The sequence below is a fragment of the Oncorhynchus tshawytscha genome, linkage group LG19, assembly GCF_018296145.1.
Source record: "Oncorhynchus tshawytscha isolate Ot180627B linkage group LG19, Otsh_v2.0, whole genome shotgun sequence".
Taxonomy (NCBI): Eukaryota; Metazoa; Chordata; class Actinopteri; order Salmoniformes; family Salmonidae; genus Oncorhynchus; species Oncorhynchus tshawytscha.
In genome coordinates, this window is record NC_056447.1 from 52776149 (window position 1) to 52802357 (window position 26209).

General features: G+C 45.3%; 1 protein-coding gene across 1 annotated transcript in view; it reads right to left on the minus strand.

The window, feature by feature from the left end:
- The window catches only part of LOC112219051 (reelin-like), a 307323-nt gene that overhangs the window by 110963 nt on the left and 170151 nt on the right, over positions 1-26209 (minus strand). The window contains exons 5-6 of the mRNA XM_042301851.1: positions 2119-2151; positions 1934-2012 (exon numbers count right to left, since the gene is read on the minus strand). Coding sequence (XP_042157785.1) covers positions 1934-2012; positions 2119-2151 — 112 coding nt within the window. The remainder of the gene's footprint in view (positions 1-1933; positions 2013-2118; positions 2152-26209) is intronic.

Sequence of the window (26209 nt, forward strand, 5' to 3'; positions counted from 1 at the left end):
ATGGTGAACAACAGACATGGTAACAATACTGGACAGCACCATGGTGAACAACGGACACATATATACAAGTACAATCAGCGGGAACAGGGGCCTGGTGTGAACAATGAAAGTTCCAGAAGGATCCATGACACCTCTATACGCCTTATGTAGATATTACATTAAAAACCATTTTTTTAAATCCAGCTACAATAGTAATTTACATACAACATGAGCAATGTCTACAATGTATTTCTGATCAATTTGATGTTATTTTAATGGACAGAAAATTGACAATTCTATGTGACCACAAACTTTTGAATGGTAGTGTATATTTGGTACCTATATATTTGGTACCTATATATTTGTTACCTACAGTATATATCTGTTGCCTACAGTATATATTTGGTACCTATATATTTGGTACCTATATATTTGTTACCTACAGTATATATTTGGTACTTATATATTTGTTACATACAGTATACATTTGTTACCTATATATTTGTTACCTACAGTATGTATTTGTTACCTACAGTATATATTTGTTACCTACAGTATATATTTGGTACCTACAGTATGTATTTGTTACCTACAGTATATAGTTGTTACCTATAGTATATATTTGGTAACTATATATTTGTTACCTACAGTATATATTTGTTACCTACAGTATGTATTTGTTACCTACAGTATATATTTGTTACCTACAGTATATATTTGGTACCTACAGTATGTATTTGTTACCTACAGTATATAGTTGTTACCTATAGTATATATTTGGTAACTATATATTTGTTACCTACAGTATATATTTGTTACCTACAGTATGCATTTGTTACCTACAGTATATATTTGTTACCTACAGTATGTACTTGTTACCTACAGTATACATTTGTTACCTACAGTATATATTTGTGACCTACATTATATATTTGTTACCTACAGTATATATTTGTTACCTACAGTATGTACTTGTGACCTACAGTATATATTTGTTACCTACAGTATATATTTGTTACCTACAGTATATATTTGTTACCTACAGTATACATTTGTTACCTACAATATATATTTGGTACCTACAGTATGTATTTGTTACCTACAGTATATATTTGTTACCTACAGTATATATTTGTTACCTACAGTATACATTTGTTACCTACAATATATATTTGTGACCTACAGTATATATTTGTTACCTACAGTATATATTTGTTACCTACAGTATGTATTTGTTACCTACAGTATATATTTTTTTTACTTGAGTATGTACTTGTTACCTACAGTATATATTTGTTACCTAGAGTATGTATTTGTTACCTACAGTATATATTTGTTACCTACAGTATATATTTGTTACCTACAGTATATATTTGTTACCTATATATATGTGTTACCTACAGTATGTACTTGTTACCTACAGTATATATTTGTTACCTACAGTATATATTTGTTACCTATATATTTGTGACCTACAGTATATATTTGTTACCTACAGTATACATTTGTTACCTACAGTATATATGTGTTACCTATATATATGTGTTACCTACAGTATATATTTGTTACCTACAGTATATATTTGTTACCTATATATATGTGTTACCTATATATATGTGTTACCTACAGTATATATTTGTTACCTACATTATATATTTGTTACCTATATATTTGTGTTACATACAGTATATATTTGTTACCTATATATATGTGTTACCTATATATATGTGTTACCTATATATATATGTGTTACCTATATATTTGTGACCTACAGTATATATTTGTTACCTACAGTATATATTTGTTACCTATATATATGTGTTACCTACAGTATACATTTGTTACCTATATATATGTGTTACCTATATATATGTGTTACCTATATATATGTGTTACCTACAGTATACATTTGTTACCTATATATATGTGTTACCTATATATATGTGTTACCTACCAGATGCTGGGGTCCAGTTCTCCCTGAAGGCTGGAGTCAAAGTCATCACGTAGCACAGCATGGTTACCATGGATCTCAGCTAGAGGTCACACATAACTTGGTTGAGGCTCCAATAATAAGGACTAACAAATTGTGTATAACCATATTAGATTGCTTTAAACGTGTGTTAGAAACCAAACACTCACCAAGACTGGGTCTCAACGGGGATTCAGTGGGAGCTGAAACAGAGAGAAGGCATGTCAGTTAACCCAGAACTGTATTCCCTTCATCTGACAGACAGTTGAGGGTGGAGTAGGTCAGCCAAGACATGTCCCTCCAGTCTCAGAGTCACACACTGCTGCTAATGTAGCCAGAGTGATCAGAGTGTCATCTGTGATTTGTCACACCTAGCAGTCCCTGGGTGATGTGTACCTAGACATATCAGTCCCTGTGCGATGTGTGCCTAGACATATCAGTCCTTATGTGATGTGTACCTAGACATATCAGCCCATGTGTGATGTGTACCTAGACATATCAGTCCCTGTGTGATGTGTACCTAGACATATCAGCCCCTGTGTGATGTGTACCTAGACATATCAGCCCCTGTGTGATGTGTACCTAGACATATCAGCCCCTGTGTGATGTGTACCTAGACATATCAGTCCCTGTGTGATGTGTGCCTAGACATATCAGTCCCTGTGTGATGTGTACCTAGACCTAGCAGTCCCTGGGTGATGTGTGCCTAGACATATCAGTCCTTGTGTGATGTGTGCCACACCTAGCAGTCCCTGGGTGATGTATGCCTAGACATATTAGTCCCTGTGTGATGTGTACCTAGATCTATCAGTCCCTGGGTGATGTGTACCTAGACCTAATAGTCCCTGGGTGATGTGTATCTAGACCTAACAGTCTTTATGTGATGTGTACCTAGACATATCAGTCCCTGGGTGATGTGTCCCACACCTAACAGCCTCTGAATTGGACAAAGTCCAGGCAGGGAGCTGGAAATCATGGAAACACATCACATGACTATGGAAACACATCACGTGACCATGGAAACACATCACGTGACCATGGAAACACATCACATGACTATGGAAACACATCACATGACTATGGAAACACATCACATGACCATGGAAACACATCACATGACTATGGAAACACATCACAGGACCATGGAAACACATCACATGACCATGGAAACACATCACATGACCATGGAAACACATCACATGACCATGGAAACACATCACATGACTATGGAAACACATCACATGACCATGGAAACACATCACATGACCATGGAAACACATCACATGACTATGGAAACACATCACAGGACCATGGAAACACATCACATGACCATGGAAACACATCACATGACCATGGAAACACATCACAGGACCATGGAAACACATCACAGGACCATGGAAACACATCACATGACTATGGAAACACATCACATGACCATGGAAACACATCACAGGACCATGGAAACACATCACAGGACCATGGAAACACATCACATGACCATGGAAACACATCACAGGACCATGGAAACACATCACATGACCATGGAAACACATCACATGACCATGGAAACACATCACAGGACCATGGAAACACATCACAGGACCATGGAAACACATCACAGGACCATGGAAACACATCACAGGACCATGGAAACACATCACATGACCATGGAAAGGACCGAACTGAGCAGCGGCAAGTGTTTCTACCTTTGATAAAAACAGAGGACATTTTTTTCAATTAGCTTCGAAGCAAAAAATAACATTGTGTGGTTCCAGTCCTTGTTGTCACAGTGTGCACTCTCCCTAGCTATGGATAGTGGTGCTGTTCAGGTCCAGTCGTGATGTTAATTCCTCTCACTAATTAACTAATAAAGTAATGAAGGTTCCACTTGGATCTGATTAACGGTTGCCTGCCAATTAGCACTCCTCGCTCCCCCGAGTCCCCCCCCGACCCGTCCTTAATCTGTTGCCAAACCACTGTCATAATGCCACCATTAAACTCTCCCAGGAGACAGAGCTCTCTGAGAGACAAGGAGAAAGAGGAAGTGAGGCAGAGGAAGATTGTGTAGGCTGAGTTTGAATCAAGTGAACCGAGCAGAACCTGTTATGCGTTACAATGTGAGCACATTTCTGTCCGGGTTGATGAAAAGGCAGAAAGATGCTCAACTGACTTTGAAAAATCCCCTGAAACATCAATCTGTCTTCTTATTGAACAAAAGAAAAAAGGGAGCAGTCAAAGATCATAAGATTATTGCAGACATCTGAGTGCTTCAGAAAAATAATTCTGGGATCCTCAGGTAAGACGTTTTACTGTACTTTAGACTATTTCAGTAGGTGCTCTTTATCAGTACTCTTTAATGAACATCTCGTACAAATAATGACCTCGATGACTTGAGACCCTCGTGCCTCTCTTCCCTTTTTCAAACCTGTCCAGATCACTATCTTCATTAAAAGGGATTTATTCTCAGCTGAAGACAAGAGAGGGATAATCTCCCACTGTGTTTTCTACATCCAGAATAAGCGTACACATCTTTAGTGCAGATAAAGATCCCCATTTGCCTTCTCATCCCCAACTTTCATATAAGAAACTTACAGGTGCTTTCAATGGCTAAATCCGACACTGTTCCCTAAAGCGTCTCAGACAGAGAGGGAGATCCCTCTTCCCACCAAACTGTTCTGTAAACAATGGAACCCAAAGCAGGATTTTGGAGGGCTAGAGGGATTATAAAAACAAAAATCGGACTTTAAACCCCCCCCCCAAATAAAACGTCTTTCCATAGTCCTACCCCTCTTGCTCTATTTCCTTCAAGCTGGCCTCATTTCTCCACATTGGATTCTAATACTGGAAGTTATTATAAGGATTTGCCATTCAGCCATTCAAAGGGGGATTGGTGGGGTGAATCTTTAGTTTAGTGCTGAGTGTAAAGTAAAAGTTTGGGGAGTCTTAGCGTTCTGTTTGAGAGGACAGAGAAGAGGGACTTTAAGGACTGAGATAGTGACCGAGTATGACTGCAGTGGTCTGCGTGTGTGTGTGTATTTGTGCATTTGGGTGTGTGTGTGTGTGTATGTGTGTGTGTGTGTGTGTGTGTGTGTGTGTGTGTGTGTGTATGTGTGTGTGTGTGTGTGTGTGTGTGTGTGTGTGTGTGTGTGTGTGTGTGTGTGTGTGTGTGTGTGTGTGTGTGTGTGTGTGTGTGTGTGTGAAACACATTAAAGAGAGATCAAAGGGCCTTCAACTCCTAATCCTCTAAAATGTCTGCTGATTCAAAACATGTTTAGAGGGATCTATCAAACCCCAGTCCCCGAGCTCTAGTTTTCCCTGTTTGCTAATCATGAGCATTTTTATTACAACATAACGAAGGGAAAATGTTGCAGTGTATTTGTGTGTATTAGAAACATACCTATGTGTGTGTGTGTATTAGAAACATACCTATTTCCACCTTAATAAGTATGTCCATGTCACATCACCTCTCTGCACACGGATGGAGGGGATGAGGCCTTCAGGGACGTGTCCTTCTTCACTTCCCTCCTTTCCTTTCCTTCTTTCTCTAATAAGCACTCCCTCTCAGACTCTATCTAAAGATGTGTCTGTCTGGCAGGAGAAAGATGTGTCTGTCTGGCAGGAGAAAGATGTGTCTGTCTGGCTGAAGAAAGATGTGTCTGTCTGGCAGGAGAAAGATGTGTCTGTCTGGCAGGAGAAACATGTGTCTGTCTGGCAGGAGAAAGATGTGTCTGTCTGGCAGGAGAAAGATGTGTCTGTCTGGCAGGAGAAAGATGTGTCTGTCTGGCAGGAGAAAGATGTGTCTGTCTGGCAGGAGAAAGTCACAGAAACTCCCTCCCACTCCCTCCCCTTCCTCCTCCTCCTCCTCCTCCCTCTCCTCCTCCTCCTTCCCTCTCCCCTCCTCCTCCTTCCCTCTCCCCCTCCTCCTCCTCCTCCTCCTTCCCTCTCCCCCTCCTCCTTCCCTCTCCCCCTCCTCCTCCTCCTTCCCTCTCCCCCTCCTCCCACTACCTCTCTTCTCTAACCCCTGCACGAGGAGCAGACAGTAGCCTCATTTCCATCAGATTAATCCTCCTCTTAGTTTCTTAAAGACTTCCATTACAGCGTTCTGTATTAGGGGTTCATCTCTGCTAATGTCTGTATCTCCCGGGGCCAGGGCTCACTCACACACGGACATGCAGGCATGTACACACACACACACACACACACACACACACACACACACACACACAGACACACACACACACACACACACACACACACACACACACACACACACACACACACACACACACACACACACACACACACACACACACACACACACACACACACACACACACACACACACACACACACACACACACACACACACACACACACTCTATAACATCCCAAACCAGAGGGGATGAACAGCCAGAGGAGGCAGTGGGAGGAGAAACTACAGGAGAGTAAAAGCTTTAGCAGTCTCAGATATCTGGGTACAAAGAGAGCAGGACAAGTCATCTTAAATCTCCTTCCCTTCGCTCTCCTTCTCTCTCTCCCTCTCTCCCTTCTCTCTCTCTCCCTCTCTCCTCTCTCCGTCTCTCTATCCCTCTCTCCCTCTCTCCTCTCTCCTTCTCTCTCCCTCTCTCCCCTCTCTCCTCTCTCCGTCTCTCTATCCCTCTCTCCCTCTCTCCTCTCTCCTCTCTCTCCCTCTCTCTCTCTCCCTCTCTCCTCTCTCCGTCTCTCTATCCCTCTCTCCCTCTCTCCTCTCTCCTTCTCTCTCTCCCTCTCTCCCTCTCTCCTCTCTCCGTCTCTCTATCCCTCTATCCCTCTCTCCGTCTCTCTATCCCTCTCTCCATCTCTCTCCTTCTCTCTCTCCCTCTCTCCTTCTCTCTCTCCCTTCTCTCTATCCCTCTCTCCTTCTCTCTCTCTCTCTCCTTCTCTCTCTCCCTCTCTCTCTCTCCCTCTCTCCTTCTCTCTCTCCCTTCTCTCTCTCCCTCTCTCCCTTCTCTCTCTCTCCCTCTCTCCTCTCTCCGTCTCTCTATCCCTCTCTCCCTCTCTCCTCTCTCCTTCTCTCTCTCCCTTCTCTCTCTCTCCTCTCTCCCTTCTCTCTCCGTCTCTCTATCCCTCTCTCCCTCTCTCCTCTCTCCTTCTCTCTCTCCCTTCTCTCCCTCTCTCCTCTCTTCTTTCTCTCTACCCCTCTCCTCTCTCCTTCTCTCTACCCCTCTCTCCCTCTCTCCTCTCTCCTTCTCTCTACCCCTCTCTCTCTCTCCTTCTCTCTACCCTTCTCTCCCTCTCTCCTCTCTCCTTCTCTCTCTCCCTTCTCTCTACCCTTCTCTCCCTCTCTCCTCTCTACTTTCTCTACCCCTCTCTCCCTCTCTCCCTTTCTCTCTCCCTCTCCCTCTCCTGCTCTTTCCTTCTCCCTCCCTCTCTCTCCCCCCCTCTCCCTCCCTCGCTCTCTCCCTCTCTCCTTCTCTCTCTCCCTCTCTCCTTCTCTCTCTCCCTCTCCTGCTCTTTCCTTCTCCCTCTCTCTCCCTCCCTCTCTCTCCCCCTCTCTCTCCTCTCCTCTCTCTCTCCCTCTCTCCTTCTCTCTCTCCCTCTCTCCTTCTCTCTCTCCCTCTCTCCTTCTCTCTCTCCCTCTCTCCTTCTCTCTCTCCCTCTCCTGCTCTTTCCTTCTCCCTCTCTCTCCCTCCCTCTCTCTCCCCCCCTCTCTCCCTCCCTCTCTCTCTCCCTCTCTCCTTCTCTCTCTCCCTCTCTCCTTCTCTCTCCCTCTCTCCTTCTCTCTCTCCCTCTCTCCTTCTCTCTCTCTCCCTCTCTCCTTCTCTCTCTCCCTCTCCTGCTCTTTCCTTCTCTCTCTCTCCCTCTCTCCTTCTCTCTCTCTCCCTCTCTCCTTCTCTCTCTCCCTCTCTCCTTCTCTCTCTCACTCTCCTGCTATTTCCTTCTTCCTCTATCTCTCTCCCTCCCTCCACAGAGTATGGGTATGCCGGACTCAGCTGTATATCAGAAGTTGAGTCGTTGAGGTCTGGCTGTTGCAATTACTTACTCACCAGGACCCAGGATTGTTGTTGTTGTTGATGAGTGCTTCACAGTGTGTGTGTGTGTGTGTGTGTGTGTGTGTGTGTTCTCCAGTAATTACTCTCTCATCAGGCTAATAGTATTCCACTCTCATTCTCTTTTCTGTTTGGGCCGTAATTATCTTATTTAAAGCCACAGTGTCCTAATGAAAGGTGTAGACAAAAGAGGGTTGAGAGACAGTCTGGGTTTCAGAAAGACACCAACATCCTGTTTAGAGGCTGTCTGGGTTTCAGAAAGACACCAACATCCTGTTTAGAGGCTGTCTGGGTTTCAGAAAGACACCAACATCCTGTTTAGAGGCTGTCTGGGTTTCAGTATTTTGTGTACAAAGTCAGACAAATTACAAATAATTTAATGGCTGTCTGTCTGTGTGTGTGTGTGTGTGTGTGTGTAATCTCTGTCTAGCTGTGTGTGGGGGTGTGTATAATCGCTGTCTATCTGTGTGTGGGGGTGTGTATAATCTCTGTGTGTCTGTGTGTGGGGGTGTGTATAATCTGTCTATCTGTGTGTGGGGGTGTGTATAATCTCTGTCTATCTGTGTGTGGGGGTGTGTATAATCTATCTGTGTGTGGGGGTGTGTATAATCTGTCTGTGTGTGGGGGTGTGTATAACTTCTATCTATCTGTGTGTGGGGGTGTGTATAATCTCTGTGTGTCTGTGTGTGTATAATCTCTGTCTATCTGTGTGTGGGGGTGTGTATAATCTCTGTCTATCTGTGTGTAGTGGTGTGTGTCTGTGTGTGTATAATCTCTGTCTATCTGTGTGTGGGGTGTGTATAATCTCTGTCTATCTGTGTGTGGGGTGTGTAGTGTATAATCTCTGTCTATCTGTGTGTGGGGGTGTGTATAATCTCTGTGTGTCTGTGTGTGGGGGTGTGTATAATCTCTGTCTATCTGTGTGTCTGTGGGGGGGTGTGTATAATCTCTGTCTATCTGTGTGTAGTGGTGTGTATAATCTCTGTCTATCTGTGTGTGGGGGTGTGTATAATCTCTGTCTGTCTGTGTGTGGGGGTGTGTATAATCTCTGTCTATCTGTGTGTGGGGGCGTGTATAACCTCTGTCTATCTGTGTGTGGGGGTGTGTATAATCTCTGTGTGTTAGAGATCCTTCCTGTAGCACCTGTCTCTGTTCAAAAATTATTATAGACAGGGGGTGGGCCAGGAGGGTCTCCCCAGCACCCATAACCATAGCAACCTCCATGAGACAAGCATGGGGCCTCTGTTCACTAAAGCCATTTCAAAATGATGAGAGAGGGTGAAGAGAGGGGGGAGAGAGGTGGGAGTGGAGAGAGGTAGAGAGAGGTTGGCGAGAGGTGGAGAGATTGTGGAGAGGATGGCGAGAGGTGGAGAGAATGGAGAGAGGGTAGAGAGCGGTGGAAGTGGAGAGAGGTGGAAGGAGGGTAGAAAGAGGGTGGAGAGATCTGGGCGCCCTAGCATTTTAGGGGTGGGGCTAAGCGATCAATTATGTTGTGTATGCCTGGAGCCGACCCTCCTGAGTGGTGGAGAGGATAATAAGGTTGGGAAAGGAGGTAGGGAAGAGCAAGAGAGTGAGAATGAAGAAAGAAAGAAAGAGAGATATAGGGGAGATATAGTATTAGGAGAGAGAGAGATATAATGAGGAGAGAGAGAGCCATAGAATGAGGAGAGATATAGTATGAGGAGAGAGAGAGAGAGAGAGAATGAGGAGAGAGAGAATGAGGAGAGATAGAATGAGGCTAGAGAGAGATACAATGAGTAATGAGAGGGAGAGAAATAATGAGGAGAGAGAATGAGGAGAGAGAGAGAATGAGGAAAGCGAGAGATAGAATGAGGAGAGAGCTAATGAAGAGAGAGAGAATGAGGAGAGAGAGAGATACAATGAGGAGAGAGGGAGAGAAAGAATGAGTAGAAAGCGAGAATGAGGAGAGAGCTAATTAAGAGAGAGAGAGATTGAGGAGAGAGAGATATACAATGAGGAGAGAGGGAGAGAAAGCATGAGGAGAGAAAGAATGAGTAGAAAGTGAGAATGAGGAGAGAGAGAGAGAGTGAGGCAAGAGAACAGAAAGAGAACAGAAAGGAGAGAGGAGAGCAAGAGAACAGAAGAAAGACAGGGGAGGTAATCAGATAGAGATTTAGAGAAGAACAAGAAGAGAGAGAGTGAGGGAACAAGCCAGAAGACACGACCAGTCCGTGAGCAGGCAAACAGGCCCAACACCCACTCTGACACTAGCCCAAGCCAATGGCATGTATCAGATGCTCAGCAGGCTCTGCTCACACTTGCCTGGTCTAAGGCCAAACCACGACCAACAACATTGGACACTTTATGGAACACAATGCCTTCACTATATAATCCTGGAATATCCAAGGCCTGAGATCATCTACCTTTGGCCTAAAGAGCAGGAACCCGGACTTCATCAAAGAAATCAGAAATACAGACATTGTCATCCTGCAAGAAACCTAGTATAGAGGAGACGGACCTACTGGTTGCCATCTAGGTTACAGAGAGCTGGTAGTCCCATCCACCAAACTACCAGGTGTGAAACAGGGAAGGGACTCAGGGGGTATGCTAATTTGGTATAGAGCAGACCCAACTCACTCTATCAAATTATGAACGAAGAATTCACAAAATGGGACAAACACCAAATTGAGACTCTGCATGCAGAATTCTGCTAAAATATCCTCTGTGTACAACGTAGAACACCAAATAATGCATGCAGAGCAGAATTAGGCCGATACTCACTAATTATCAAAATCCAGAAAAGAGACGTTAAATTCTACAACCACCTAAAAGAAAGCGATTCCCAAACCTTCCATAACAAAGCCATCACCTACAGAGAGATGAACCTGGAGAAGAGCAAACTAGAATGCAAACTAGAATGCTATTTGGCCCTAAACAGAGAGCAGAATACCTGACCACTGTGACTGACCCAAACTTAAGGAAAGCTTTGACTATGTACAGACTCAGTGAGCATAGCCTTGCTATTGAGAAAGGCCGCCGTAGGCAGACATGGCTCTCAAGAGAAGACAGGCTATGTGCTCACTGCCCACAAAATGAGGTGGAAACTGAGCTGCACTTCCTAACCTCCTACCCAATGTATGACCATATTAGAGACACATATTTCCCTCAGATTACACAGACCCACAAATAATTAGAAAACAAACCCAATCTACTGGGTGAAGTACCACAGTGTGCCATCACAGCAGCAAGATTTGTGACCTGTTGCCACAAGAAAAGGGCAACCAGTGAAGAGCAAACACCATTGTAAATACAACCCATATTTATGCTTATTTATTTTCCCATGCCAATAAATCCCCTTGAATCGAATTGAATTGATAGAGAGAGAGTGAGAGAGAGAGAGAGAGAGAGAGAGAGAGAGAGAGAGAGCCCTTGAATTGAAGCCCTTGGATTGAATTGAATTGAGAGAGAGAGAGAGATCCACAAAGAAGGTTCCAGGGTGATGAGCTATGACTGGATGGCGTCAGCGGGCGGAGAGACCACCCTTCCTCCTGTAATAGCCCCATCATCCTCTATCTCACTGGCTGCCTGCCTCGGTTTCGTGGCTGTGATCAGCCGTCCCTCAGGCAGCAGTGTACTGTCTGCATGGTCCTGAGTTATACGGTCCTTTAGTAATTCATCTGAGCGTCCTCCAGGCCCATAAACAGACGATTTATACCCCTGGGGGAAATTACAGGGGCTGGCAGCACCAGGGAAGGAGCTAGGAACCTGGGCTGTCACCAGATAGAGAGGCTGATGGACTACCCACTACGTGACTACGCCGTCAGCCTCCACCTTAGGCATCTCTCCTTCCCTTCATTCTTAGCCTTCCCAAGACACGGTCCTTGCTCGGCACCCCCTCTCTCCCTTCTGTCTCCCCCAGCCACCAATCCTCAGCCTATGGAGACTCTGCCATACACCGCCCTCCCCTCCTTTTTAACCTCTTGTCGTGAGTCTCTAGTTCTGCACACCGGCCACAACTCAACAGTCAGTTTCTTTATGGTGAGAGTTTCTTTATTGTTGAGAGAGAGGAGAGGAGTGATTGGTGAGAGAGAGGAGAGGAGTGATTGGTGAGAGAGAGGAGAGAGGAGTGATGGAGTGAGAGGGGAGAGGAGTGATTGGTGAGAGAGAGGAGAGAGGAGTGATGGAGCGAGAGGGGAGAGGAGTGATTGGTGAGAGCGAGGAGAGAGGAGTGATGGAGACAGAGAGAGGAGAGGAGTGGATGCTGGAGGAGGAGAGGAGTGATGGAGTGATTGGTGAGAGAGAGGGGAGGAGTGATGGAGTGAGAGGGGAGTGATGAGGGGAGGAGTGATGAGCGAGAGAGGAGTGATGAGGAGAGGAGTGATGGAGAGAGAGAGGAGAGAGGAGAGGAGTGATGGAGAGAGAGAGGAGTGATGAGGAGTGATGGAGAGAGAGAGAAGAGGAGTGATGGAGCGAGAGAGGAGTGATGAGGAGAGGAGTGATGGAAAGAGAGGGGAGTGATGAGGAGAGGACTGATGGAGAGAGAGAGAGAGAGAGAGGAGTGATGAGGAGAGGAGTGATGGAGAGAGAGAGGAGAATAGTGATGAAGAGAGAGAGGAGAGGAGTGATGGAGAGAGAGGGGCGTGATGAGGAGAGGAGTGATGGAGAGAGGAGTGATGAGGAGAGGAGTGATGGAGAGAGAGGGGATTGATGAGGAGAGGAGTGATGGAGAGAGAGAGGAGTGATGAGGAGAGGACTGATGGAGAGAGAGAGGAGAGGAGTGATGAGGAGAGGAGTGATGGAGAGAGAGAGGAGAGAAGTGATGAGGAGAGGAGTGATGGAGAGAGAGAGGAGAGGAGTGATGGAGAGAGAGAGAAGAGTGATGGAGAAATGTAACACTCCCTCTCTCTCTCTCTCTCTCTCTCTCTCCTATCTCCCTCCCTCTCCCCTCCCCCCCCTCCCTCCCTCCCTCCCTCCCTCCCTCCCTCCCTCCCTCCCTCCCTCCCTCCCTCCCTCCCTCCCTCCCTCCCTCCCTCTCCCTCCCTCTCCTTCTCTCTCTTCTGCTCTCTCCCTCCCTCCCTCCCTCCATCTCCTTCTCTGTGGATCATAACCCTGCTTTAGATAGCTTTAATTTCTCCTGCTCCTCAAAGCTGAGTCTTAGCACATGAAGTTTCTGAAGTGGCTTGAGCCCTTCTGGTATCTTTAAATGCCTGCTTGAATACTAATCCTCCATTTGAGGAAGGAAACTTTGCTCGGTACAGTTTGGACTCTCCATGTCACTCTCAGGGCTGGTATTGGGACAGATTTATATAGTACTCTCCATGTCACTCCCAGGGCTGGTATTGGGACAGATTGATATAGTACTCTCCATGTCACTCCCAGGGCTGGTATTGGGACAGATTGGACTCTCCATGTCACTCTCAGGGTTGGTATTGGGACAGATTGATATAGTACTCTCCATGTCACTCTCAGGGCTGGTATTGGGACAGATTAATATAGTACTCTCCATGTCACTCCCAGGCCTGGTATTGGGAGAGATTGGACTCTCCATGTCACTCTCAGGGTTGGTATTGGGACAGATTAATATAGTACTCTCCATGTCACTCCCAGGGCTGGTATTGGGACAGATTGATATAGTACTCTCCATGTCACTCTCAGGGCTGGTATTGGGACAGATTGATATAGTACTCTCCATGTCACTCCCAGGGCTGGTATTGGGACAGATTGCACTCTCCATGTCACTCTCAGGGCTGGTATTGGGACAGATTGATATAGTACTCTCCATGTCACTCCCAGGGCTGGTATTGGGACAGATTGAACTCTCCATGTCACTCTCAGGGCTGGTATTGGGACAGATTGATATAGTACTCTCCATGTCACTCTCAGGGCTGGTATTGGGACAGATTGATATAGTACTCTACATGTCACTCTCAGGGCTGGTATTGGGACAGATTGATATAGTACTCTCCGTGTCACTCTCAGTGCTGGTATTGGGACAGATTTGACTCTCCATGTCACTCTCAGGGCTGGTATTGGGACAGATTGATAAAGATAAGATTCTTCAGTTTCTCACTCACACTGACTACGATTGGATGGCAGCTAAACCCAACTACTGCTGACAAAGGACCGTGGACCAAAACCTTCAACAAATCTACCTCTCTGTTTCTCTCTTTTTATCTTTTCGTTTCTTCATCTCCATCTGTCTGTTTATTTTTGTACTTCATACACCCACTTGTTTCCTCTAAAAAAATTTGCCCTAATGTCAGGTCAATTGAAATATAATAATTCTCTCTGTTTTGCAGTGTCAAAGTGCTTCGGGCATTCCACCAGTAAGTCCTGTGTGTCTTCTGAAGCTTCTGGTTTAGAGTTTGGCAGGAGGACCAGGGACTGAGAGAGGCGGATTAGTTGTGTAGTTCGAGAACAGTGTGTATACCCCAGTGGAACAAAACGGAGTGATGTCCATCTTGGCCTGACCACAGAGACCACAACCATTCAACTACAACTCTCTTTTTTTCCCATTCTCCCGTCTGTCAATCCATTCATCCAACCAGCTTTCTCTCTCTCTCTCTCTCTCTCTCTCTCTCTCTCTCTCTCTCTCTCTCTCTTTTCTCTCTCTTTCTCTCTCTCTCTCTCTCTCTCTTTCTCTCTCTCTCTCTCTCTCTGCATCGCTTTTTCCCTTCTCTTCCTCCATCTCCTTCTCCTTTGATTCTCCTCTCCTCCTCTTTGCCCTTGGCATATTCCCGCCTCGTTTGTAATTCAGATTTCATCCTGACAGTTTTTCACCACCGTATAACAGAGAGAGAGAGAGAGAGAGAGAGAGAGAGAGAGAGAGAGAGAGAGAGAGAGAGAGAGAGAGAGAGAGAGAGAGAAAGTTAGAGAGATACTATTGGATGTTTAGGAATTGGCCTGTAACGAGGTCAGCTGCCCGCACTCATCCTCCTCTCATCTGCCTCTCCCTCCCTCCTTTTTCTCCTTCCCTTATTTTTTAACAGCGTTTGATGTCTTCCCCGCAGCTGTCATCACCCACAATTTACGACCTTCAACTTTCTCATTAACACCCTCCCTCCATCCCTCCATCCCTCCTTCACCGGAGAGACTCTCGTTACCGACACCGTAAATGTACTACTGTGCTGTCCTGCACTTTCTTCCTTCCTCTCTTTTCCTCTCCTCCTCTCTCTGTCGCTCATGTTCTCTTTCTCCATCTCATTCTCAACCCCATTAGTCTATCTCTCATTTATCTTAACTCACAATCTTTAATTCTTCATCTTCCTCTTGCTCTCCTTGTCTCTTTCGCTTCACTTTCCTTCTTATTCCTCTTTCTCTATTCCTCTCTGTCCTTCTCTCTTTCTCTCTTTTCATAGCTCTCTCTTTCTCTCTCTCCCTCTGCTTCTCTACACTCATACTCACTATTCCATGATGTGTAAGTTGTAAGGTCTAAATCTGTCTAAATCTGTGTTCCCCAGCCGGCCCTGCCCTCCAGCTGCTGGCTCCTCTTTCTGTCTGTGAGTGTAATGCTGGAGGTTGGCAGTAGGTTCCTGTGTCTGTTTGTGTTTCTCTGTGTCTGTCTGTGAGTAATGCTGGAGGTGTAAATGGAAGACCTAAACGGGTGTTTTGCCAAACAGATGTCTGGTTTTGGAGGGGAGACGACTAGGGAACTGTGTCAGTAGGGTTGATGTTGAGTAGGTTATGGGGCAAGGAGAGATCTCTCTCTCTGTCTCTCTCTCTCTCTGTCTCTCTCTCGGTCTCTCTCTCTCTCTCTGTCTCTCTCTCTCTCTCTCTCTCTCTCTGTCTCTCTCTCTCTCTCTCTCTGTCTCTCTCTCGTCTCTCTCTCTCTCTCTCTCTGTCTCTCTCTCTCTCTCTCTCTCTCTCTCTGTCTCTCTCTCTGTCTCTCTCTCTGTCTCTCTCTCTCTGTCTCTCTCTCTCTCTCTCTCTCTGTCTCTCTCTCTCTCTCTCTCTCTCTCTCTCTGTCTCTCTCTCTGTCTCTCTCTGTCTCTCTCTCTCAATGTTCAATGTAAGGGCTTTATTGGCATGGGAAACATGCAAGTGAAGTAGATGATTAACAAAGGTGAAATAAACAATGAAATGATTAACAGTAAACATTACACTCACAAAAGTTACAAAAGAATAAAGACATTTCAAATGTCATATTATGTGCAGATAGTTAAAGTACAAAAAAGGCAAAAACATAAATAAACATAAATATGGGTTGTATTTACAATGGTGTTGGTTCTTCACAGTTTTTTGTGTGCTCTAGGGCAACGGTGTCTAGATGTAATTTGTATTTGTGGTCCTGGCAACTGGACCTTTTTTGGAACACCATTATTTTTGTCTTATTGAGATTAACTGTCAGGGCCGAGGTCGGGCACAGAATCTGTGCAGAGTATCTAGGTGCTGCTGTAGGCCCTCCTTGGTTGGGGACAGACGCACCAGATCATCAGCAAACAGCAGACACTTGACATCAGATTCTAGTAGGGTGAGGCCGGGTGATGCAGACTGTTCTAGTGCCCTCGCCAATTCGTTGATATATATGTTGAAGAGGGTGGGGCTTAAGCTGCATCCCTGTCTAACCCCACGACCCTGTGGAAAGAAATGTGTGTTTTTGCCAATTTTAACTGCACACGTGCTGTTTGTGTACATGGAATTCATAATGTCGTATGTTTTCCCCCCAACATCACTTTCCATCAATTTGTATAGCAGACCCTCATGCCAAATTGAGTTCCAAGCTTTTTTGACATCAACAAAGCATGAGAAGACTTTTGCCTTTGTTTTGGTTTGTTTGGTTGTCAATTAGGGTGTGCAGGGTGAACACGTGGTCTGTCGCACAATAATTTGGTAAAAAGCCAATTTGACATTTGCTCAGTATATTATTTTCAATGAGGAAATGTACGAGTCTGCTGTTAATGACAACGCAGTATTTGATCATGTTATTGCTGTTTGTTCTTTGTTAGTGGTTTATTTACATCTCCATTTTGGATAGATAACTCTTCATGTTGTTGTTTGTTTAGTGTTTTCTAATTTTCCCAGTTAGAGTCTATGGATTGAGATGATTTCTGATGTTCAGTTCCTTCTGTTTCAGTATTCTGTTTCTGTATTCTGTTTCTGTATTCTGTTTCTGTATTCTGTTTCTGTATTCTGTTTCTGTATTCTGTTTCTGTATTCTGTTTCTGTATTCTGTTTCTGTATTCTGTTTCTGTATTCTGTTTCTGTATTCTGTTTCTGTATTCTGTTTCTGTATTCTGTTTCTGTATTCTGTTTCTGTATTCTGTTTCTGTATTCTGTTTCTGTATTCTGTTTCTGTATTCTGTTTCTGTATTCTGTTTCTGTATTCTGTTTCTGTATTCTGTTTCTGTATTCTGTTTCTGTATTCTGTTTCTGTATTCTGTTTCTGTTTCTGTTTCTGTATTCTGTTTCTGTATTGTGTTTCTGTATTCTGTTTCAGTATTCTGTTTCTGTATTGTTTTAGTGATTCATCACAGTGAAGGAGTAGGCTAAGGTCTCAATGTTTTTAGTTGGACAGGTTTCTCAATTTCTTTCTTAGGTTTTTACATTCTTCATCAAACCATTTGTCATTGTTGTTTATTTCCTTAGGTATTCTGCTTCATTTTTTTTATTTGATAGGGAAGCTGAGAGGTCAAATATACTATTAAGATTTTCTACAACCAAGTCTACACCTTCACTTTTATAGTGAAACATTTTGTCCAGGAAATTATTCCAGTAGATTTGGTCCAGGAAGTTTGTACAGGAAGTTTGTTGTTGCCTAATTGTTTTTTGTTAGGTTTCCAAACTATTTTCCTTCCATCTATAGCATTTCTTAACATTATAAAGTTCCTTTGGATTTGATTCTTCATAATTGAGTATTGCTCTGTTCAAGTAGACTGTCATTTTGCTGTAATCTGATAGGGGGGGTCAGTGGGCTGTCTGTGAATGCTCTGAGAGACTCAGGTTTGAGGTCAGTGATAAAGTAGTCTACAGTACTATTTTGCTGTAATCTGATAGGGGTGTCAGTGGGCTGTCTGTGAATGCTCAGAGAGACTCAGGTTTGAGGTCAGTGATAAAGTAGTCTACAGTACTATTGCCAAGAGATGAGCTGTAGGTGTCCCCTCGAAGCCTACCATTGACTATGTACATACCCAGCACGCAACAGAGCTGTAAGAGTTGTGACCTGTTTATGTTGGTTATGTTGTCATAGTTGTGCCTAGGGGGCATATGGGGGAGGGAATGCTGCAACCTCCAGGTAGATGTATTTCCCCCTGTGTGCTGAGGGTGTCAGGCTCTTGTCCAGTTCTGGCATTTAGGTCGCCACAGACTAGTACATGTCCCCCCCCGAGTCTCTTCCCTGTTTTACTCCTGGTAATTTGGTGGATGGGACTACCTGCTCTCTGTAACCTAGAGGGCAACCAGTGGGTCCATCTTCTCTATACCAGGTATCTTGTAGAATGACAATGTCTGTGTTAGTGAGATACTGACGGCTTTGTGTTCCATAAAGTGTCCAATGTTGTTAGCTGTGTGGTTTGGCCTCAGACCAGTTAGTGGGAGCAGAGCCTGCTGTTTAATATCTCTCTCTCTTCAACCTTCACACATCTCTCTCTCTCAGTGCATGCTTGGAGTGTTTTGTAGTTGAGAGGCAGTGTGGAGGGCTCTGTCCTTCCTTATTTTCTTGATTCTTTCCTTGGGTCTTTCCTTTCAAGTTTTATTTTCAATGGCTCAAGGTTAACGCACTGTTAGTTTAACCTCTGTTTTATTTTGAAGTTAGGGAGGAAGAAGACAGAGTTTTAGTTTCCTGGGGTTTGAACTGTGTGGTACGCGCGATGGCTTCACAGCCTAGCGCGGAGGAGATGCTGTCGTTACCGCATGGATTCAGGTGTGTTCCTTAGAATGGAGTTAAGATCGAGGAGGTTCTGCTCGCAGTCGGCGAACAGGTAGGAGCTGAATTGGTACAAAGTACAAATATAGTACAAATGCTGATTGCTAGTGAATATTTATAAGGGATCTGTTGGTGCTGATTTCTCCTCTTTCGACTCCTTCAAGTAGGGTGGTAGTTGCGAATCTGCCTCTGTTTACTACGGATGATCAAATCCGGAAAGTGCTGATTTGTTTTGGTAAGTTTGCTAGCGGTTTTCGTATACTGTCGGCAAGTTTTCAGGCAGATGCCGTTAACCTGTTTGGGGTAGGGGGCAGCATTTTCACTTTTGGTTAAATAGCGTGCCCAAACTGAACTGGCTCCTACTCTGTCCCAGATCCTAATATATGCATATTATTATTAGTATTGGATAGAAAACACTCTGAAGTTTCTAAAACTGTTTGCATCATGTCTGTGACTATAACAGAACTTATTTAGCAGGCGAAACCCCGAGGACAAACCATTCAGATCTTTTTTTTTAGGTCACTGTCTTTTCAATAAGTGTTCATGAGGAATCCAGAATTCTAATCGATTCCTACCGCTTCCACTGGATGTCACCAGTTTGTAGAAATTGCTTGAGGTTTTTCCTTTGTGTAATGAAGAAGTACCAGAACGAGAGTCACTTCATGTGTACCTTTTGATAGAGGAGGGTAACCAGAAAAGTAGTGTCAGTTTGTTTAGCTCCTGTATTGAAGACAGATCATCCCGTCTTCAATTTAATCGATTATATACGTTTAGAAATACCTAAAGTTGTATTACAAAAGTAGTTTGAAATGTTTTGGCAAAGTTTACAGGTAACTTTTGAGATATTTTGTAGCGACGTTGCATAAGTTAAGTTGGAAGCTGTGTTTTTCTGGATCAAACGCGCCAAATAAATGGACATTTTGGATATATATCGACGGAATTAATCGAACAAAAGGACCATTTGTGATGTTTATGGGACATATTGGAGTGCCAACAAAAGAAGCTCGTCAAAGTTAAGGCTTGATTTATATTTTATTTCTATGTTTTGTGTCGCGCCTGCAGAGTTGAAATATGCTACTCTCTCATTGTTTACTGTATGTGCTATCATCAGATAATAGCATTTTATGCTTTTGCCGAAAAGCCTTTTTGAAATCTGACATGTTGGCTAAGTGTAGCTTTAATTTGCTATCTTGCATGTGTAATTTAATAAAAGTTAGATTTTTATAGAAATGTATTTGAATGTATTTGAATTTGGCGCTCTGCATTTTCCCTGGCTATTGGCCATGTGGGACGCAAGCGTCCCCCTCCTCTCTGCTGTCTTCTCTCTGCTGAGTCCTCTCTGCTGTCTCCTCTCTGCTGCTTGCTGTGTCCTCTCTGCTGTCTCCTGTCTCCTCTCTACTGTCTCCTCTCTGCTGTCTCCTGTCTCCTCTCTACTGTCTCCTCTCTGCTGTCTCCTGTCTCCTCTCTACTGTCTCCTCTCTGCTGTCTCCTGTCTCCTCTCTACTGTCCATAACCCCAGAGAGGTTAAGCATGTTGTTTAGTTCCGGCAGAAAGTGTTTCTGAATGAGCAAAAAAAAAGAAATAAAAGAGAGGCATGGTGTCCTCTCACCCAGGAAACATTTTAGGAAGAAGGTCACAACCTAAGGGTAAGGGTCTACCTTCAGACACTGTTTAGATAGATTTTTTTTTTCTGGCAATGGGGCTTTTGAGCTTTGCTATTGGTCTATTTCTTTGCTGGCTTTTATGTCCACTGCTTATGGAGACTCTTCGGGTAGGATCGCTTAATATAAATGGTGCCAGAGATGTGGGAAAGAAGAGTCTGTTGGGTGAATATGTTCTGCAAGAGGCGCATAGTGATGTGGTGAATGAAGTCGACAAGTCATGGAACAAATGTTAGTGTGGTGGCAGTCCTTTTTGCACTGGCTCTGGCCGTAAAAATGTGCTCCTCAAAGGACATGTGTAGGGATAGACTGCTTGATTGAAAAGCAGAAATTAACAACATGGGTTTGTCCTTATAAATGTGTATGCGCCTAACACAAGGAGAGAGAGGGGGCGTGTGTTTGGGTTTCTTAGACAGAAACTCTCGCAGGTAGCGCCCGAGGAGAAGCTGGTGGTCAGCGGGGACTTGAACTGGATTTTTACAAAAGACAGAAATGAGGAGGAGCCTCATTCAGGCTAATTTGGGGTGTTAAGGGACATCATTTAGCAGTTTGACCTAGTGGATGTTTGGAGAACTGGACATCCCAAAACAAGACAGTATACATGGGTGAAAGTCTTTGGGGCTAGAGTGAGCGCAGCCCGACTCGATCGGTTTGACATGTCCAGGAATCAGAGGCTGCTGGGCGCTACCCTTCTCCCGGTGGGGTTTTCGGATCCCCACATAACCATGGCTGTCTATTTCACCAGAGCCTTGGCACACATCCTATTGGAAGTTTAATGTAAAACTCTTACAAGATGCCACTTTTTGCTCTGTTTTACAGACTTTTTGGGGAAAGGTGGGGGGGAACGAAGAGAGAAGTATGAGTCTCTGAGTCATTGGTCATTGGTGGGTGGGAAAAGTCGAAATTCGGCTTTTCTGTGAACAGTACACAGCTCTCTTGTCCTCAGAGGCTAGAAGATTGTTGGGGGAACTCGAGCGTAGTATAAGTGAAGTGGAGGTAGAACTGGTGGGGCAAGGCAATGTAGGCCTCCAAGCTAATTTAGCTGAATTACGTAGGCCATTCCTTCCAGGTTAAAGCAAAGGGAGCACTTGTAAGAGCTAGGTTCTCCATGCTCAAGGAGATGGATGCTCCCAGCTCCTTCTTCTTTGGTTTGGAAAGACAGAGCGGTGAAGCCAAGGTTATGCATTGTCTACGGCTGTCAGATGGGCGTGTGACCTCTGTGGAGACTGTGGAGTTTTATACTGAGTTGTATAGGGCAGAATTGTGTGATCCTATGTGTGCTCAGGTTTTGTTTTCCGAACTCCCTAGGCTCTCTCTGGCACAGAGGTATGAAATGAACATTCCCCTGTTGTCCCATGAACTGGCAAAGACCATAACCCAGATGTTCCCCGGCCGTGCACTGGGGGTCGATGGACTACCAGTGGAGTTTTAATAAAGAATTCTGGGGAATAATTGGACAGGATTTCTTTTGCATGTTGAGTGAGTGAGTCGGGGTAGGAGATTTGCCGATGAGCTGCCATCGGGCGGTTCTGACTCTCCTGCCCAAAAAGGGGACTTGTGTGAACTTAAGAACTGGAGGCCTATGGCATTGCTTTGTGCGGACAACAAGATATTTGCCAAGGTCCTCTCTAACAGACTGAAGTCCCATCTGGACTCTATATTACACAAGGACCAGACATATTGTGTACCGGGACCCTCAATCACGGACAACATGTTCTTAATTAGGGACATGTTGGACGTGTCGAGAGGTTCTAATGTGAACTTTTGACTGGTCTCTTCAGACCAAGAGAAGGCTTTTGATAGAGTGGACCATGAGTATCTGTTTAATGTGATTCAGTTTGGGGAAAGATTTTTGGCTTGTGTGAAGATGTTGTATGCTGGGGTGTCATGTATGGTCAAGGTGGGAGGACGGCTCAGTAGGCCAGTCTGGGTGAGATGGGGCATTAGAAAAGGATGCCCTCTATCGAGGCAGATATATACATTAGCCATTGAGCCTTTTCTGGGCCTCCTACGCAGGAGACTGCAGGGAGTGTGCTGGACAGGCATTGGTGTGTTGACAGGCATAGCAGTGTTGGCACATGCAGATTACGTTTCTGTGATGGTCAGGGATGGACAGGATATGCAGGCACTAGAGACTAGTCTGAAGGTGTACGAGGAAGCTCCGTCAGCTAAGGTGAACTGGGGAAAGAGCAAAGCTCTGTTATGTGGGACATGGAGGGATAGGGCCCACCCTCTGCTTCCAAGGGGTTTGCAGTGGGGCAACGAAGGGCTTAACCTTTTTGGGGGTGTATCTGGGCTCAGAGAGGTGGGTCAGGAAGAACTGGGAGGGGCTGTCACAGGCTGTGGTTTCAAGACTGGCCAGGTGGGGGTGGCTTCTGTCCCAAGTGCCATATAGAGGGAGGGTGCTGATAATCAACAACCTGGCGGCATCTTCCCTGTGGCATAAACTGGCTGTCCTCAACCCCACTTCCTGTCTGCTCGCAGACCTGCAATGCAAGCTGTTGGATTTTTTTCTGGTCTGGCACGAAGGAGGACAGGGCTTGGTGGAACTGGAGAACAGGGTGGCTGCATTCCGACTAAAGGCGGCGCAGAGACTGCTGTACCATACTGATGTTGGCTGGAGGGAACCAGCATGCTGCTGAAGAGAGCTGGCGGATTAGGGTTGGACCCAGCAGGTGTTCCTCATGAGACTGGAGAGACTGAGTACAGCAGTTCTCTCTGACTAGCTCTTTTTGGTGCTGAGGCCCTGGCAGCTGTTATTAAGGCCCACACGAGAAGGGGGTGTGGAGCATGGGCTGTGGGAGGAGCCCATCTTCCACAACCCAGCAATCCTTTTGAGATCGGTTCAGTCGGCCACCCTGAAGAGGCGACTGATGGCAGCGGTTTTACTAAGGCTGGGTGACCTGTGGCTGCTGGGGGAGGAGGGGTGGAAAACTCTGAAAGTCCTGGCACAACAAACAGGACCAACATATCTTAGGCTGCTGGGGAGATTCCTGGGGGAGCTCCAGGAGGTACTGTCTGAGCCGGTAAGGGGTGTGTTTGAGCGGACAAAGGGGGAGGGGCCACCAATGTATCCGCCACTGCAGGTGACGTCAGAGACTGGGGACTGGCAAGGGGGTCTGGAGGACTTGTTAGATTTTAAAAATCCGAGCCTGGGGGAGTTTGAGGGGGTGGGAGGTAAAGCCCTCTACAACCTCTGCATTAAGGTAAGGAACATTGGGAGGCACATCAGGCACATCAATGGCAGGGGGTATGTGGGCCGAGAGTTTGGTGGGTTTTAGATGGAGGGGGCTCTACAAACTCCCAGTACCAAAGAGGTCAGGGAGGGTTCTACATGGAGCCCTGGCCACTAACAGCTGGTTGGCGCGGGTCGACCCAGGAGTCAGACAGGGGTGTCCTTTCTGTGTCATGAGTGAAACTGTGATTCAGGTGTTTTCTGAATACGGCTGTAGAAGTATTGAGGTTTTTGGTTATTGTGGTGTGTGGTGTTGTTTTGTATCGTGGGGTAGAGGGCAAGGTGAATGTGCAGTGCTGTGGATATTTCATGAAATGAAATGAGGTTGCATCATTAAAGAAAGACACAACGTTTTTTTTAAGTCTCTTTACTGGAGAGGTTCTGCAAAGCTCTGTAATGCTCTGCAACGCCAGCTTCATCCAGCCGTGAGGAGTGAGGGCTCTAGGCAATTAGGAAAGGTCCATCCAGCCGTGAGGAGTGAGGGCTCTAGGCAATTAGGAAAGGTCCATCCAGCCGTGAGGAGTGAGGGCTCTAGGCAATTAGGAAAGGTCCATCCAGCCGTGAGGAGTGAGGGCTCTAGGCAATTAGGAAAGGTCCATCCAGCCGTGAGGAGTGAGGGCTCTAGGCAATTAGGAAAGGTTCATCCAGCCGTGAGGAGTGAGGGCTCTAGGCAATTAGGAAAGGTTCATCCAGCCGTGAGGAGTGAGGGCTCTAGGCAATTAGGAAAGGTCCATCCAGCCGTGAGGAGTGAGGGCTCTAGGCAATTAGGAAAGGTTCATCCAGCCGTGAGGAGTGAGGGCTCTAGGCAATTAGGAAAGGTCCATCCAGCCGTGAGGAGTGAGGGCTCTAGGCAATTAGGAAAGGTCCATCCAGCCGTGAGGAGTGAGGGCTCTAGGCAATTAGGAAAGATCCATCCAGCCGTGAGGAGTGAGGGCTCTAGGCAATTAGGAAAGGTCCATCCAGCCATGAGGAGTGAGGGCTCTAGGCAATTAGGAAAGGTCCATCCAGCCGTGAGGAGTGAGGGCTCTAGGCAATTAGGAAAGGTCCATCCAGCCGTGAGGAGTGAGGGCTCTAGGCAATTAGGAAAGGTCCATCCAGCCGTGAGGAGTGAGGGCTCTAGGCAATTAGGAAAGGTCCATCCAGCCGTGAGGAGTGAGGGCTCTAGGCAATTAGGAAAGGTCCATCCAGCCGTGAGGAGTGAGGGCTCTAGGCAATTAGGAAAGGTCCATCCAGCTGAGTAGTCTGGGTCTCTTCTACTGTGAACTGTCTCAGTGAAACCACTGGCACTAGCCATGGCAGTTCTAGCCTAACACTGCTCTCTTAGAAAAAAGGTTCTACCTGAAACCAAAAAGGGTTCTACCTGGAACTAAAAAGGGTTCTACCTGGAACCAAAAAGGGTTCTACCTGAAACCAAAAAAGGTTCTAACTGAAACCAAAAAGGGTTCTAACTGGAACCAAAAAGGGTGCTCCTATGGGGAAGAACCCTTTTGGAACATTTTATTCTAAGACTTGTAGCAGCCTAACACTAATGGCTTGGTGAATAACTGTTTTGACACAGAGTTAGCCTACGTCTCCAAGAACCCACTTAATTTTCCTATGATTGCAAACCTCACTCGGGAAGTGTGTGTGTGTCAGAAGTGATCTGTTAGAGGAGTAGTTGAATAAGGAAGAGTCTGCTTCCTTGTAAACAAGTAATTACAGCTACTCAGACTGCATGAAGGGAAAGCACTGTCAAAATGTTAGTAGGAGGAACTGCTATGACGAGGAGCACTGGTCACAAACTGTACAGCTCAGAGAAATAGCTGAGTTTAGCATAAGCTGAAATTAAGCTGGCAATAGAGGACATCCAAACATCTCTAGCTGTCGTACCGCAACACCATCTGTGCTGTACTATGCTCCATGTCTCCCATCTACTTTAACCCAAAATATATTATATACACTGAGTGTACAAAACTATTTCCATGACGTAGACCGACCAGGTGAATTCAGGTGAAAGCTATGATCCCTTAATGATGTCACCTGTTTAATCAAATTCAAATCAGCTTAGATGAACGGGAGGAGACGGGGGGGTTAAAGAAGGATTTTTAAGCCTTGAGACAATTGAGACATGGATTGTGTATGTGTTGCCATTCAGAGGGTGAAATGTGCAAGACAAAATATTTATGTGCATTTGAACGGGGTATGGTAGTAGGTGCCAGGCGCACCTGTTTGAGTGTGTCAAGAACTGCAACGCAATAGTTTCCCGTGTGTATCAAGAATGTTCCACCACTCAAAGGACGTTCAGAAAACTTGACAAAACTGTGGGAAGCGTTGGAGTCAACATGGGCCAGCATCCCTGTGGAATGCTTTCAACACCACAGTCCATGCCCAGACTAATTGATGCTGTTCTGAGGGCAAAAGGGGGTGCAACTCAATATCAGGAAGGTTTTCTTAATGTTTGGTATACTAAGTGTAGATCTCTCTGTTCAGCATCATCTTCATTGCTTTGTGTTTGGGGTTTTAGGTTGTGTTTCT